General features: G+C 42.5%; 1 protein-coding gene and 1 pseudogene across 1 annotated transcript; both read right to left on the minus strand.

Annotated features, from left to right (window-relative positions):
* Positions 1-2,228: 2,228 nt before the first annotated feature.
* On the minus strand, positions 2,229-4,164 carry LOC119738833 (annotated as a pseudogene).
* A 6,909-nt stretch (positions 4,165-11,073) lies between these two features.
* On the minus strand, positions 11,074-13,015 carry LOC119738499 (E3 ubiquitin-protein ligase TRIM71-like). The gene has a single exon (XM_038213403.1). It carries the CDS (start codon positions 13,013-13,015, stop codon positions 11,096-11,098), a length of 1,920 nt encoding a protein of 639 aa, XP_038069331.1. The 3' UTR covers positions 11,074-11,095.
* Positions 13,016-15,264: the final 2,249 nt, after the last annotated feature.

The following is a 15,264-nucleotide window of genomic DNA, read 5'->3' on the forward strand; positions in this document are numbered from 1 at the left end:
TCAGAAAATACTGCTTTTTTCAGCTTTTTCGAGAACCGCTGGTCCAAACAACTTCAAACTTTGCACTGCACATTCTGTTGTCCCGAAAAATATACCCGCCGATTTTCAACTTCATACGGTGCCCGGTTCTGGAGATAATCGACGGACAGACAGACAGACAGAGATTCCTGGAATTATAGTAAGATATATATATTCCAATGCGTCGAGGGCCAATAAACTTACTGTACAGTACCTCTGTCGACAGGTTTAAATTAGTTTGCCTGATATCCATGGGCGTCGCGAGGGGGGGCAAGGGGGGCACTTGCCCCCCCCCCCCCCCCTGGAAAAGCACCAAAAAAAAAAAAAAGAGGCGCGAAGACAAAGTGGTGTAAATTTAATGAGTTGGGGGGGGGGGCAAAATGCCCCTGCCCCCCTCTAAAACTGATAAATCGAGAATGTGTTGAGAAATACAAGCATTTTTGGGCAAAATTTTTTTTGCCCCCCTCTAGAAAAAATCCTGGCGACACCCATGCGATATCACATGCACATCCGGAAATAAAATTGAAGAAGTAATTGGTACGCAGTGGGAAATTACTTTGTGCAGTTCCCAGGGGCGGCGGAAGGGGGTTGGTCGATGGGGCGGATCCCCCTCCAACCTTAGACAAGGGAGGGATTCTTCCCGACCCCACTTTTGACCAATTAGGCTACTTGGGGCTTGCCTCTTTTCAATCCCCCCCCCCTCCACCACCACCACAAAATAAAAATCAATTTCATTTGTTAATAATAGTGAAAACAACTGTTTTTAAATCGATGTAGTAGGGTTCTCATCACTTTCTCTCAATGGCTTCGTGTGCAGAGTGCATGTAAAAGGGGAAAAAAGGATTAAAAACATGGGCGTTGCCAGAAATAATTTTTTCCGGGGGGGGGGGGGCGAAGCACATTTTCCCCAAAATATCCCTGTATTTTTCCAGCATATTCTCAATTTATCATTTTTCGAGGGTGGGCAGGGACATTTGCCCCCCTCAACCCATTACATTAACAGCAATAATACTTCGCGCCTCTTTTTCTTTTCCTATTTCATTTTCCCCCTCCTTTTTTCCCCCTTTTCGGGGGGGGGGACTTTTTGCATGGCTTGTGATTTGACCTCAGATTGACTTGTGATGGATTTGACTGAAACTCCAAAATGATTTGAAAAAAAGTATAATTCATCCAGCTCCCATCTGCCGTAAAAAAAAACTATGCCTCTGCTATAACGAAGCACGGCAAGTGTAAATCAATCACTCTCTTTCTAAATATAGACCATTTCTCATGTATATGGTTGCACATTGAAGATAAAGGAACATAATATTTCATTCTTATTTTATTCTTTTCAAACCTGCTGTGGTCTGTAAGGAAACAAAACGAAACTAATGTAATACGGGAATTAATAAAGAGCTGACATTTGAAGCAGTGGTTGGATTTGAAAACAATTGGGCATTTCATGTTATTTCTCTCCACGGTAGAATTGTCTCTTGAAATTGAGGAAAACGTGCGAGAGCATCTCTCATCTCTTGTGATTTGACATGATATTGTGATACAGATAAAATCAGTTTCATTTTAATAATCTGAAATTGATGATCAGCCTGTTTGCATTCATTATTTACATTTGGACGATTACTATATACAGCTTTTTTAATTGCCAATGCATTAATTATTGACAAAATGAATTAACTTTATATACACGAAAAGGAAACCTCAATGGGTCACTGTCGTGAAACTTTTAAACGTTTCTTCCGCTCTTCATTGTGAAAAAAATATACACGCAAAATATACCGAGCTAATTATGGATTCTGGTTCAACCAAGATCTCTCCATAGAATGTCATGATCAGAACTGCTAACTCAAAACTACACGAGCACACTCCAAATAAAGCGGACGTAGGCAATTACTTATGCAATGTTATGTGGAAAATATATACATGCATACGAACTTAAAAAACTAACGTAAAGCGAACATCCATTTACAAAATATAGGTACTTTAATCAGTAAAGTGTCTCGAGTAGTGAAAGGGAAACCATCCAATGCGTTTTCCTTTATAAATGAAGGTTTTCATCTTTATTTTCGATTTGAAAAAAAAAAACCAATAGATTCTGGGAAATAATGTGCTTTGGTCTGCACGAGTTGTTCAGACATCTTGGAGAAGATGTTTTGTGGATTTAGGCAACGTATTTGGCTACCAGAGGGATAAATTGTTTTTTTTAGTGAAGCAGATTACATCCGCTCCAAGATTTTAACGGAGTGCATGTCTGCGACAACGACGTCACCAGCGGGGGTAAATGCCATTCCTAACGGATTGGTGGTCAACCCTTGAGCGACTGTTGATATGAATGCACCATTCGAGTCGTAATGATGCACTTCACAGGCTCCAACGTTACCAGGGTGAACAGCGACATAGATGCTCCCATCGTCATCGCACAGGACACCAGTCGGTTTCGCTGTTTCTCCATCCAGTAAGGTCATCACGTTGAACACCTCATTGCCCTTAAAGTCAACGCACATCAACCTCTTCTCCTCGTAGTTTGTGAAGATCAGCCGCTCTTTGTTGCTCATTGCTATGATATATTCAACCATGTTGTTTGATGTGCTTGCAATCAACGATCCGTCCAGGTTGTGGACGCTGATGACATTTCTCCCACAGTCAGCCACTGCTACTCGTTGCTTGTCCACGGCAATATCAGTAAGGTCCCTATCTGATGGCTCCTCTGCGTCGTCAACCGAAGGTATAAACTCGCGAACAAACTGTAGCTCAGAGTCAAAAACCTTCACTTTATCTTCGTCCGTGACGAAAAGCAGACCATCACAGTTCACTGCCACGCACCAAGGCTCTTCCAATTCATGACATTCAGCTCCTTGAGCAATCGATGTTTTGAACTGCCCACTGGAGGTGAACAACGATACCCGTTTCAAGTCTGTGTCAGATACTACGATGTCCCCGTTGCTGAAACATGCAACGCCCCTTGCAAACTGGAATTCCCCATCATCAGTGCCTTCCTTGCCGAACTCGTCCTTCAACTGCCACTTCTCGTTGAGCAATATTTCCCCAAAATCCGTATCACTGACAACATCCTGACATTTAACCCCGATGAACGACATATCCAGCTTTGGCGGTCCACACTTGAGCTCCTTCTGGAAATCCAAGTTGTGCATCACCTTCGGCTTGAGCTCCAAAAGCTCGAAATCATCGGCTTGTCTCAACAAGTCATTTACTGCCGTGACGATCTGATCTGCGCGGTCCATCTGGTCACGGTTGTGCATGAGCGCCTTTTCGTACCCACCGTCTCTCTCACGACCGATTTCGTCGACCTTTTCGGTGAGAAGCTTTGCTTTGTTTCTGATTTTAGCGATCTCTGCCTCTGCCTTTTCATGAATATCACTGCGAGCCTGAGCAAGTTTCTTTTTTCAATCCATCTCGAGCATGTTTGATCGAGTCTTCGTTTGAAGCAAATTGCTCCTTACTTTTGTGGAAGTTTTGCAGTATGTCATTGACACTTTTACGAAATGATTCAATGGCATAAGTTATACCAATGAAGTTATGTTCCGCTGATCGGTGCTCTGTTGCAGCACACATTGGGCAAATCATACTATCACAGGTTTCACAGTGAAAACATATGGCAAGATCATTATGTTTCCTACACTTTGGTGTGACAACCTTGGCATGATCCGTTGGTAAAAACCTAGATTCGTCCAATTCCTCTGCTGGAATGATGCGATGGTCTTTGAGTGACTTCAGGTGTTGGTGTACCTCTTGGCATTTCTTGCAGATGTTCTCCTTGCAGTCAAGACATCTTGATACAGCCTCATGTCCTTCTTCACACGATTCGCACGTCGCGCTAGAAGTTACTGACTTTCCCAAAAGTTGCTCTTGTTTGTTTATTTCATCGACAAGAGAAATCAAAAAGAAGCTTGAAGAAAGACTCTGCAATCCTTTACCAGGAACTTGCGTCTCTCTCCTGCAGACTGGACACGTAATCTTCTCTGTCTCTGACTTCTGTTTGCTCATCATCTCTACCAAACAGTTCAGGCAGAAGCTGTGAAGACAGTCCAACATCTTGGGATCCTTGAAACGACAGCAGCAGATCGGGCATTCCAGATGCCCCTGGCTGATCTTGTCCAACACGGTTTGAGCTGCCGCTTCCGCCATCTTTAAACGTATGTCCTAATCAAAACAGATCAAAAACTGCGTGTCTGTTATTTCATTCAGAAACAGTCCAAGTGTACAGCAGGAAAGGGGTGAGGTGGGGAGGGGGTATCCATCCAGCGAACCAGTCTACACTCGCTCATCACACTGATTGAAAGGCCACTTGTTCGTGCAAATATCATGCATGTTAACTTCTTCACAGCTTTCTCACACAAAACAAAATGTTAGGCCTAAACCTAAAAACAAAAACCTAAGACAAAATTTACTCACCTACTTGCTGATTCGCCGGTTAACCGAAGTCTTCAAACACGGATGCGAAGCGTGAGAATTCCCGTTTCACACACAAGAACGGCAAAACCACCATTCAATAGCGTATTCTTGCACATTTACCATATAAAGCGATGAATGGTGCAGCGACAACTCACCATGGCATGGGGAAAAAGCCTCTTATTTGTGTCGCACAGTAATACGGAGTACTGTATACAAAACATGTTCGTGGATAAGGCTTCCATGTAGCTGCACAATAAACGCATAAATTCAAGTTCAAAGTACACAGTGCTGCAGTATTCGGATACCACAGCTCCAGACCTGACAATTATTCCCGACGCTCACCAACCTCGTCCCCAGTGCTCACTTTATTTCCAACCTTGTTTCCAATAGTAAACCCTGGATAGCAAACTTTCTTCCTGTATCCTGATTCGATACCGCAATTGGCTAGTAATGGATTTTTATCGTGTACTTGGTGCTATTATTCGCAACGTACAGTACGTGTTTTCGCGATCATTCGTCCACGCCTTCTCGAAAATACTAATTTCCTTTCCAATTTGCTCATATTAATATGAAATATGATACTGCATGTTGTCTCGATATAAGATCGTAACAGTTTAATTTTAAAAATCGTGTTTTCGTAACTCACGCCGTGCTCGCGCTGCGACGAATTGACTCTGTTTTTACCCCAGACACCGCATACAAAAACAAACGCTTATGTAACGCATATCCAGGCACCAGATTGTTGCTCATTTGCATACGTGTTCAAAAATCTTGCACATGCAAATGATCCAATACCAGGGTGAGAGAGCAGGTAGTGATGGGCGCGTACTGTTCGACACCCTGGGGACGAGGTTGGACGCTCACGTCATAAATTGTAGGTCAGGTAGGTGGCTAAAAATAAACATGACGACATTAATGGCCCATTTTCAAAGCGCGGCTGCGTTTCCGATTTCGCTTTATCACTTGTAGCTTTTAATGTTCTGATCAAATCTTTAAATAAATCACTTGCTTCGTAATATATTATATCATACAGTTATGATAATACAGTTTGATGTTTTTGTAAGATAACATTGAGTAATGTTGATCTGGAATCTTCAAAATTAGGGAACCAAAAAGCACTGTTAGCAGGCGGAGCCGAATGAAGACCGAGTTTTGGAAAATCTCGGTAACGGTCGTCAAATTCAAAATTGTACATGACGCAGCAAAAAGTTCACCCGTACGATCCGAGTATATTTGATGCACAAAATCGTCGTTGAATTTCAAGTTTTGTAAATGAAAACAATGAATATTAATTGTCAACTCATTTAAAATAAAATTAATAAGCAATTAGCAGTTAATTAAACCTATATTATATGCTCGGAAATTCTCGGGTGCTATCCGATTGTCGACGAAACGACTTCGGCAAACTTCGGAAATTTTCGGAAAAAGGAGGAATTCCTTCCGTTTTAGTCACGTGACGTAAATTGTAATACATTGTATTACCGGAGCACGTATGTTTCAGCCGCTCATTTAGTTTGCGCGCATGCGCACTCAAAATATGAAATACTGATAATCAGCAAACATGGATGCCTGCAGTCGCAGTTTGAGCCACTGAAGTATCGGTCAACATCACGCTCAAAGTACTTTGATAAATTTTTCTTTCCACGTGGACAGGAATTTAAGGCAATCAAAGTCACTTTTGCAAACCTTAGCGCAAAAAAACCCAGAGTATTTGATGCATTTTTTTTGTTTTTCCGTGTCGTGTAGTACGAAAGTATTGGGTCACAAATTCAAAACAGGCGACAGTTTAGGGGATAATTTTTCAGTTTTGCTGAGTAATTGTACACTTGTCTTCACTGAAAAATCGTCACCGACACCACGAAGTAACACCCATCTACATACCAGTAAAAACTAGCAATCGGAGAAAACGGCAACTAAAGTTGAACGCCTTCTAAAACAACACTGTACGTCAAAACAACAGAGTATTTTCACTTGGGTTTCTCGTTGTGGACACTTGATGAATTGAATTTATTAAATTTGTTGTTTTTCATCCGTTTGTGTATTAATAAACAAGAAATAAGAGAAAAAAGATGAATGTTAGTTCGTGAAACCGAAAAGGCTGCAAAACTGTAAATTTTCGTTTTCACGAAGTAACACTCTTCAATGTATTCAACACGAGGAAAGTGCAACTTCAGGTCAGCGCGAGCGCGCTCATACAACTTATTACAAGAAGAGTGTTACTTCGTAAAAACGTTTTTGCTCACTTATGAGCAGAGTGCGCGCCATGCATTGCAATGGTAAATGGAACTTGAGTGTTACTTCGTGGAAACGAAAATTGTCATTTTTGCACAAAAGTTGCCATGGATACTTAGCGTAATTATTAAAGTAAAGCTCTTGAAGCTTTGAAACTTCGTGCAATGGTAGGCCTTGATGAATAATGTTTAAAAATCCAAAAAACTGAAAATCGGAAAAAAATATGGTTTAACACGGTAAAGTGTTACTTCGTGGTGTCGGTGACGAAATGGTAAAGGATGCCACGGAAAGTGCGATGTATAAATATCATTTAAGTCGGAAACCGTTTCAATCAGAAAAGTAAGGTCTCACGTTATACGTTTTTTTCGTTGAATGTAACGTTAGTGTGCACGTATCTGTACACAGACCCTGGAATCTGGCCCGTAAACATGGCTAGCCACGCGCCACGCGCCGCGGCGCTCCGTTTGTAATCTTTCGACGTGTTGGAAATGTATACATTTAACTAATTAACGATTTACAACTGACTGGTTTCCGGCCCTGAAATGCAGTTAAGTACGATCACAGAGGGCACTGGGACCAGTGTATTTGTGCACGAAGCTTTCAAAATGGGCTTACTCGAAAAATGACGATTTTTATAAGCTACAGGTTTCCTTCTTACATCAAATCACCTGTAAAATGAAAATAATCTATCATCCTTTCCGATGGTACTACGGCTGATCTAAGGTAAACCCGGCACTGAATTGTCCAAATATGTAAACCAAACTCAAAAGCGAACGATGTTTTTCCTTTTCATTTTGTACGTTTTTTGTCCATAATTATTGTTTTTTATATATTTGAAAAGGTTTTTAGCGCCGTTACCACACTGTAGAGACAATTTATATCTTTGTTCACTTGGTCTTCTGATAATTTTTGGTTTGAATCATCTTTTAAGTACGTTTGAGGAGGATACATTTTAAGACATGAAAACCAGACAATCGTTCAGTGCGTCGTCTGCTACCGCTGTTTGCAAGCCGACGACGCGGAGAAACCATTGCGCATGCGTGAGAAGACGAAATAAATGCTTCGCTCGTACCCCCCGCCCTGCAAACAGGACGCTGGGATACTCTGATGAGCTTCACAGAATTTTGAAGGAAATGGCCTATGACCTATGTATAAAGCATCTGGATGCAGCTGTTCAAGACCGCATTTAGACAACGTGCGCAAATGCTATCCGAAACTTTCCATAGAATTGCGCGCTTTCCATGCCGGATGTGATTTCTGTTTCATTGCGGACCATGTGGACAAAATTTTGAGCGTCGCGTAATGCAATCCGACCGTTCGTGATTCGAAACGGAGCCTGAGCAAGTGACAGGATTTCCTACAATATTACGCTTTTTCAAGGAGAAAAAACATCTCTAAACTGGAATAAAAGAGTAATGAATCAGTCTTAACGGCCGTTTCAAACCTTGCAGAGTCATGACCTTGATGACGCGCAGGTCACTGGTCACGCAAAATCCAACCAATCAGAGCCTGAATTCATCAGAATATCCCAGCGTCCTGTTTGCAGGGCGGGGGGGGGGTACGAGCGAAACTAAATGCACGCACGGTCTATGGGGCTGAAACATACGTGGGAAGCTACCGGTGTCACGGTCTCACTTCTCCGGCGTGCTAGCTTTTCCAAAAGGGAAATTTCGCTTCAACACGCATGCACAAAATTGCGCAGTAGTGTACATTTTCGTCACTGTATTAGTGTGCTGAGTTCTTCGGGGCTGTACTTGTGTACGTAAGATCTTAAGATATTGGTATGGCGCGCACTATTGACTCCCAATATTAAAGACTTGAAATGCACATTTATTTTAAGCCGTGGTTGCAAAAATAAGGACAAAATGGACCACGAACGAGCAAGGAACACGGACCAAGGAGTTTGTTCTTAATTATTCCTCCATGAACACACACATGCATGACGCTGGGAACACAAATCAGAATGCTTGCAAGACCATGGAATGACTTGACCCACAGGAAGTGTTACATAACACATTCTTGGGTATCCCTCGCTGTGTTATTAATGGGCTTGATAGACTTCAGGAAACAGCCCGAAGAAAAGTAAGCACAGCGGACACATGAGCATGTATCGTGCTCATGTAACGTGCACTGTAACGTGCTCAATTATCCGCCATATCAACCCGGAGAAGCTAGCACGCCGGAGAAGTGAGACCGTGACACCGGACCTAAGATTCATCAGGAATAGTCGGAATCTTTTGGTCTGGGAACCAGACTAGTACAGTTCCCCAACCTCGTCCCCAGTGCTTACTTTATTTCCAACCTGTTTCCAATAGTAGGTAGTGGTGGGCGCGTACTGCTCGACACCCTGGGGACGAGGTTGACAGTTCCCAGGAACCAACGCAAATGAATGCACCTGATTCAAGTTCAAAGTTGAAACGAGCAGCCGCTCTCTGTGTGACATTATACGGAAGCTCAAAACGGACAATAATGCACACAGGAAAATAATGATGTCTTATGAAATCTGCGCAGCATGAATTTGTAATCGAGGCGTAGTTTGGATAAGAGTTTTTTTAATCTGGTTATATGAGACGTAGTAACGTTTATATCGTGAAGTACACCCATATTTCATTGAGACCAAGTAGTTCAAATGATATTGCTATTGATTTTTTATCAGATTAATCAATCCGCCTGATATCACATGCACACCCGGAAATCAAATTTAAGAAGTAATTGGCACTCAGTGCGCAGAATTCACCCGCCAATACACAGTGAGAAATTACTTTGTGCAGTTCCCAGGGGCGGCGGAAGGGGGTTGGTCGATGGGGCGGATCCCCCTCCAACCTTAGACAAGGGAGGGATTCTTCCCGACCCCACTTTTGACCAATTAGGCTACTTGGGGCTTGCCTCTTTTCAATTCCCCCCCCCCCCCTCCACCACCACCACAAAATAAAAATCAATTTCTTTTGTTAATAATACAAGAGCACGGGTAGTGAAAACGACTGTTTTTAAATCGATGTCGTAGGGTTCTCATCACTTTCTCTCAATGGGTTAGTGTGTAGAGTGCATGTAAAAGGGGAAAAAAGGATTAAAGTCATGGGCGTTGCCAGAATTTTTTTCTAGAGGGGGCGAAGCACATTTCCCCCAAAAATTCCTGTACTTTTCCAGCATATTCTCAATTTATCATTTTTTCGAGGGTGGGTAGGGACATTTGCCCCCCCCCCCCCAACCCATTAAATTAACAGCAATAATACTCCGCACCTCTTTTTCTTTTGCTATTTCCTTCCCTCCTCCTTTTTTCCCCTTTTTTTTTTTGGGGGGGGGGGGCTTGGCTTGTGGCATGGCTTGTGATTTGACCTTAGATTGACTTGTGATAGATTTGACTGAATCTCCAAAATGATTTGAAAAAAAAATGTACTTCATCCAGCTCCCATCTGTCGTAAAAAACTATGCCTCTGCTATAACGAAGCACGGCAAGTGTAAATCAATCACTCTCTTTCTAAATATAGACCATTTCTCATGTATATGGTTGCACATTGAAGATAAAGGAACATAATATTTCATTCTTATTTTATTCTTTTCAAACCTGCTGTGGTCTGTAAGGAAACAAAACGAAACTAATGTAATACGGGAATTAATAAAGAGCTGACATTTGAAGCAGTGGTTGGATTTGAAAACAATTGGGCATTTCATGTTATTTCTCTCCACGGTAGAATTGTCTCTTGAAATTGAGGAAAACGTGCGAGAGCATCTCTCATCTCTTGTGATTTGACATGATATTGTGATACAGATAAAATCAGTTTCATTTTAATAATCTGAAATTGATGATCAGCCTGTTTGCATTCATTATTTACATTTGGACGATTACTATATACAGCTTTTTTAATTGCCAATGCATTAATTATTGACAAAATAAATTGACTTTACACGAAAAGGAAACCTCAACGGGTCGCTGTCAGGAAACTTTTAAACTATTCTTTCACTGTTCATTGGTAAAAAGAAACATCTACAATGTACACGCAAAATGTACAGAGCTAATCATAGATTCTGGTTAATCCAAGATCTCTCCATAGAATGTCATCATCAGAATTGTAAACTAGAAACTACACAGAAAACACTCCAAATAAAGCGGACGTAGTCAATGATGCAATGTTATGTGGAAAATATACGAAGTTTAAAAACTAAGGTAAAGCGAAGTTACAAAAATATATTTACAAAATATAGGTACTTTAATTAGTATAGTGTCTCGAGCAGTGAAAGGGAAACCATTAAATACGTTTTCCTTTATAAATGAAGGTTTTCACCTTTATTTTCGCTTTGAACAAAAAATCGGTTCTGGGAAATAATGTGCTTTGGTCTATACGAATTGTTCAGACATCTTGAGGAAGATGTTTTTTTTTATTTCAGGCAAAGCAATTGGCTTCCAGAGGGTCATGATTGTTTTTTTGTGTGAAACAGATTACATCCGCTCAAAGATCTTGACGGAGAGTTGGTCTGCGACAACGACGTCACCAGCGGGGGTGAACGCCATTCCTAACGGATTGCACAACTTTTGTGCAACTGTTGCGATGAATGCACCATTCGAGTCGTAATGATGCACTTCACAGTCTCTCACGTTACCGGGGTGAACAGCGACATAAATACTCCCATCATCATCGCACAGGACACCAGTCGGTTTCGCTGGGTTTCCGTTCTGTAAGGTCATCACGTTGAACACCTCATTGCCCTTAAAGTCAACGCACATCAACCTCTTCTCCTCGTAGTTTGTGAAGATCAGCTGCTCTTTGTTGCTCATTGCCAAGTCACTGTAAACCATGTTGTTTGATGTGCTTGCAATCAACGATCCATCCACTTTGTGGACACTGATGACCTTTCTCCCCCAATCAGCCACTGCTACTCGTTGCTTGTCCACAGCAATACCACTGAGGTCACTCTTTGATAGCCCCTCTGCGTCGTCAACCGAAGGTGTAAACTCGCGAACAAACTGCAGCTTATTATCAAAAATCTTCACTTTATCTTCATCCGCGACGAAAAGAAGATCATCACAGTTTACGCCAACGCGCCAAGGATTTTCCAGCTGATTGCTATCAGTTCCTTGATCAACCGATGTTTGGAACTGCCCATTGGAGGTAAACAATGACAACCGATTCAGCTCTGTGTCTGTTACTACGATGTCACCGTTGCTGAAACATGCAACTCCCGAGGCCAACTGGAATTCCCCGTCATTGGCTTCTTTGCCGAACTCCTCCTTCAACCGCCAGTTTTCTTTGAGCAGTATTTCTCCCAGATCTGTGTCACTGACGACATCTTGACATTTGACCCCGATGAACGCCACATCCAGCCTTGCCGGTTCACACTTGAGCTCCTTCTGGAATTCCAAGTTGTGCATCACCTTTGGCCTGAGCTCCAAAAGCTCGAAATCATCGGCTTGTCTCAACAAGTCATTTACGGCCGCGACGATCTGATCTGCGCGTTCCATCTGGTCACGGTTGTGCATGAGCGCCTTTTCGTACTCACTGTCTCTCTCCTGACCGATTTCGTCGACTTTTTCGGTGAGAAGCTTTGCTTTGTATCTGATTTTAGCGATCTCTGCCTCTTCTTGAGCAGAAATATCACTACGAGCCCGTGCCAGTTTCTTTTGTAGTCTTTTTCGTGCACGTGTGATCGAGTCCTCGTTTGAAGCAAATTGCTCCTTGCTTTTGTCGAAGTTTTGCAGTATGTCATTGACACTCTCACGAAATGATTCAATGGCGTCAGTTATACAAATGAAGTTATGTTCCGCTGACCGGTGCTCTGTTGCAGCACACATTGAACAAATCAGTGTATCACAGGTTTCACAGTGAAAACACAACGGCTGTTCGATGTGTTTTGTACATTTTGGTGCAACATTCTTGGTAACATCCGTTGGTACATATCTTGATTTGTCCACGTCCTCTGCTGGAATAATGCGATGGTCTTTAGTGTATCTCAAAAACTGGTGTGCCTCTTGGCATTTCTGGCAGATGTTCTCCTTGCAGTCAAGACATCTTGATACAGCCTCCTGCCCATCCTCACACGATTCACACGTCGCACTAGCAGTTGCCTTTCCTAATAACTGTTCCTGTTTGTTTATTTCATCGACAAGAGAAATCAAAAAGAAGCTGGAAGAAAGACTCTGCAATCCTTCATCAGGAACTTGCGTCTCTTTCCTGCAGACTGGACATGTTATCTTCTCTGTCTCTGGCTTCTGTTTGCTCATCATCTCTTCCAGACACTTCAGGCAAAAACTGTGCAGACAGTCCAGCATCTTGGGATCCTTGAATCGACAGCAACAGATCGGACATTCCAGATGCCCCTGGCTGATCTTGTCCAACACGGTTTGAGCTGCAGCTTCCGCCATCTTGAATTTATTTTCCTAATCAAAACAGATCAAAAACTGCGTGTCTGTTATTTCATTAAGAAACAGTCCAAGTGTACAGCAGGAAAGGGGTGAGGTGGGGAGGGGGTATCCATCCAGCGAACCAATCTACACTCGCTCATCACACTGATTGAAAGGCCACTTGTTCGTGCAAATGTCATGCATGTTATTCACAGCTATTTCACACAAAACAAAAATGTTAGGCCTAAACCTAAGAACAAAAACCTAAGACAAAATTTACTCACCTACTTGCTGATTCGCCGGTTAACCGAAGTCTTCAAACACAGATGTGAAGCGTGAGAATTCCCGTTTCACACACAAGAACGGCAAAACTACCACTCAATAGCGTAGCCTTGCATATACAATGTAACATATAAAGCGATGAATGGTGCAGCGATAACTCACCGTGGGAAAAAAAGAACATGTCTTATTTGTGTCGCACAGTAATACTGAGTGCTGTATACTAAACATGTACATGTATACCTTCCATGTAGCTGCACACAATAAACGCCTAAATTCAAGTTCAAAGTGCACAGTACTATGGTGTTCTATAGACGCCAAATCTGCGTCGCGTCGTGCTTTCACGTCGTGCCGTCGCGTCGTACCGTCGCGTCGTGCCGTCGTCCGTCGCGTCGTGCCGTCGCCCGTCGCGTCGTGGCGTCGCGTCGTGCCGTCGCCCGTCGCGTCGTGCCGTCGCCTCTTAAATTACCGTTTCTAAGCACGTACACTGCATGAGGAAGCGACGCACCTTCACACGTCGCGTCGTGCCGTCGCCCGTCGCGTCGTGCCGTCGCCCGTCGCGTCGTGCCATCGCGTCGTGCCGTTGCCCGTCGCCCGTCGCGTGACTGTATCTTTCTTGGCAATAGGTGGCGCCTTCATTCTTCATGTACCTGTGTGTATTTATGACATGCGTGCCGTGCGGTGAAAGTGTTGCAAATTGCTATGTCGTACAGTTTGTACACGCCGTGTGGTTTGTGGGGAGGCCTATTATTAGTGGTTGCGGAGGTCCGATAGACTATTTTCTGCTTCCGATTGTCAAAACAACAAAGCACATATACACGCGATTCCGGGCATGTGCTTGAAAAACCCAAACCTACAAGAGAACACGCTCGCTGTCTCCTGGAACTTATCATGCATCGAAACATATTTGAATTCAATGGAAAGTTCTTCAGACAGACAATTGGCGTGGCTATGGGAAGCAAATGCAGTCCAGAAATATTCGATATAACCCTGTTCAAATATGAAAAAGAAATTATTCTCCCACACAATCCTTCAATTGTGAGTTACATGAGATACAGGGACAACGTCTTAATAATATTTAACGGTAACAAAGACCAAGCCGGTGACCTCGTCCAAACTCTAAACCAAATTCATCCCACGCTCATGTTCACGTCAGGGATTTCAAACAGTCAAGTCACCTTCCTCGACCTCGTCATCTACCAAGGTGAACGGTTCAAAAAAGAAGGGAAACTGGTTAACTGGATACTCGAGTAGCAACCAAAAAAACTGATACCTTTCAGTATCTTGCTCGAGATTCAGCCCACGCTGAGTCAGTGTTTGGCGGTTTGATTAAAGGGAAAATACAACATTTGCAAACATCAAAAAATAAAACTACCAAATCATTTTGAAATACCTTGCTGGACTGTTAGTGAATGACAGTGTAAAGCATCCTGTAAAATCATGGCACCTGGTATACTGTCATTTTCAAGAAAAGTGGTATTTTTGTATCAATTTCCAACGCTGATCGGCCGATCAGCGTTGGAAAAAAACTGGCTTTTTTTCTTCAAATACTGGCCCCAGTTGACCATCGCACTTGTTTGCAATCGATTACACACCTATGAACGGGTACAAGCCAGCTAGACTGGTTCCCTGACCTCACAATTCCCCAATGTATGTAAACTGCTCTGTTTCTTCTTAAATGGAGTCAGGGAACCAGACTACAGGAAAATGATTGTTTTTTTCTTGTTTTTTTTTTATAGCATTTTTGAACCCAAAACCTCAAAAAAGTCAGTGTAACTATATTTGCTATATATTTCCAACCCCCCAATTTCATCCATTTCTGAAAATTACAGCAAAAGCAAATGATGTATATTTCCTTTAAGGGAGAATTAATGAGATATGACCGTATTTTTTTATGCACACACTCAAAAGAATTTGAGGAGAAGGCTGAATTCTTCAAAGACAAACTTCAAAAACGCGGATACAACCAAGAAGACTTAGCCCTTCTTCCC

Source organism: Patiria miniata, unplaced genomic scaffold (genome assembly GCF_015706575.1).
Source record: "Patiria miniata isolate m_02_andy unplaced genomic scaffold, ASM1570657v1 HiC_scaffold_3, whole genome shotgun sequence".
NCBI lineage: Eukaryota > Metazoa > Echinodermata > Asteroidea > Valvatida > Asterinidae > Patiria > Patiria miniata.

What these genes read in the sequence shown, in the direction of transcription:
- LOC119738499 (XM_038213403.1), bottom strand. Translation starts at nt 13,015, where the DNA reads ATGGCGGAAGCTGCAGCTCAAACCGTGTTGGACAAGATCAGCCAGGGG.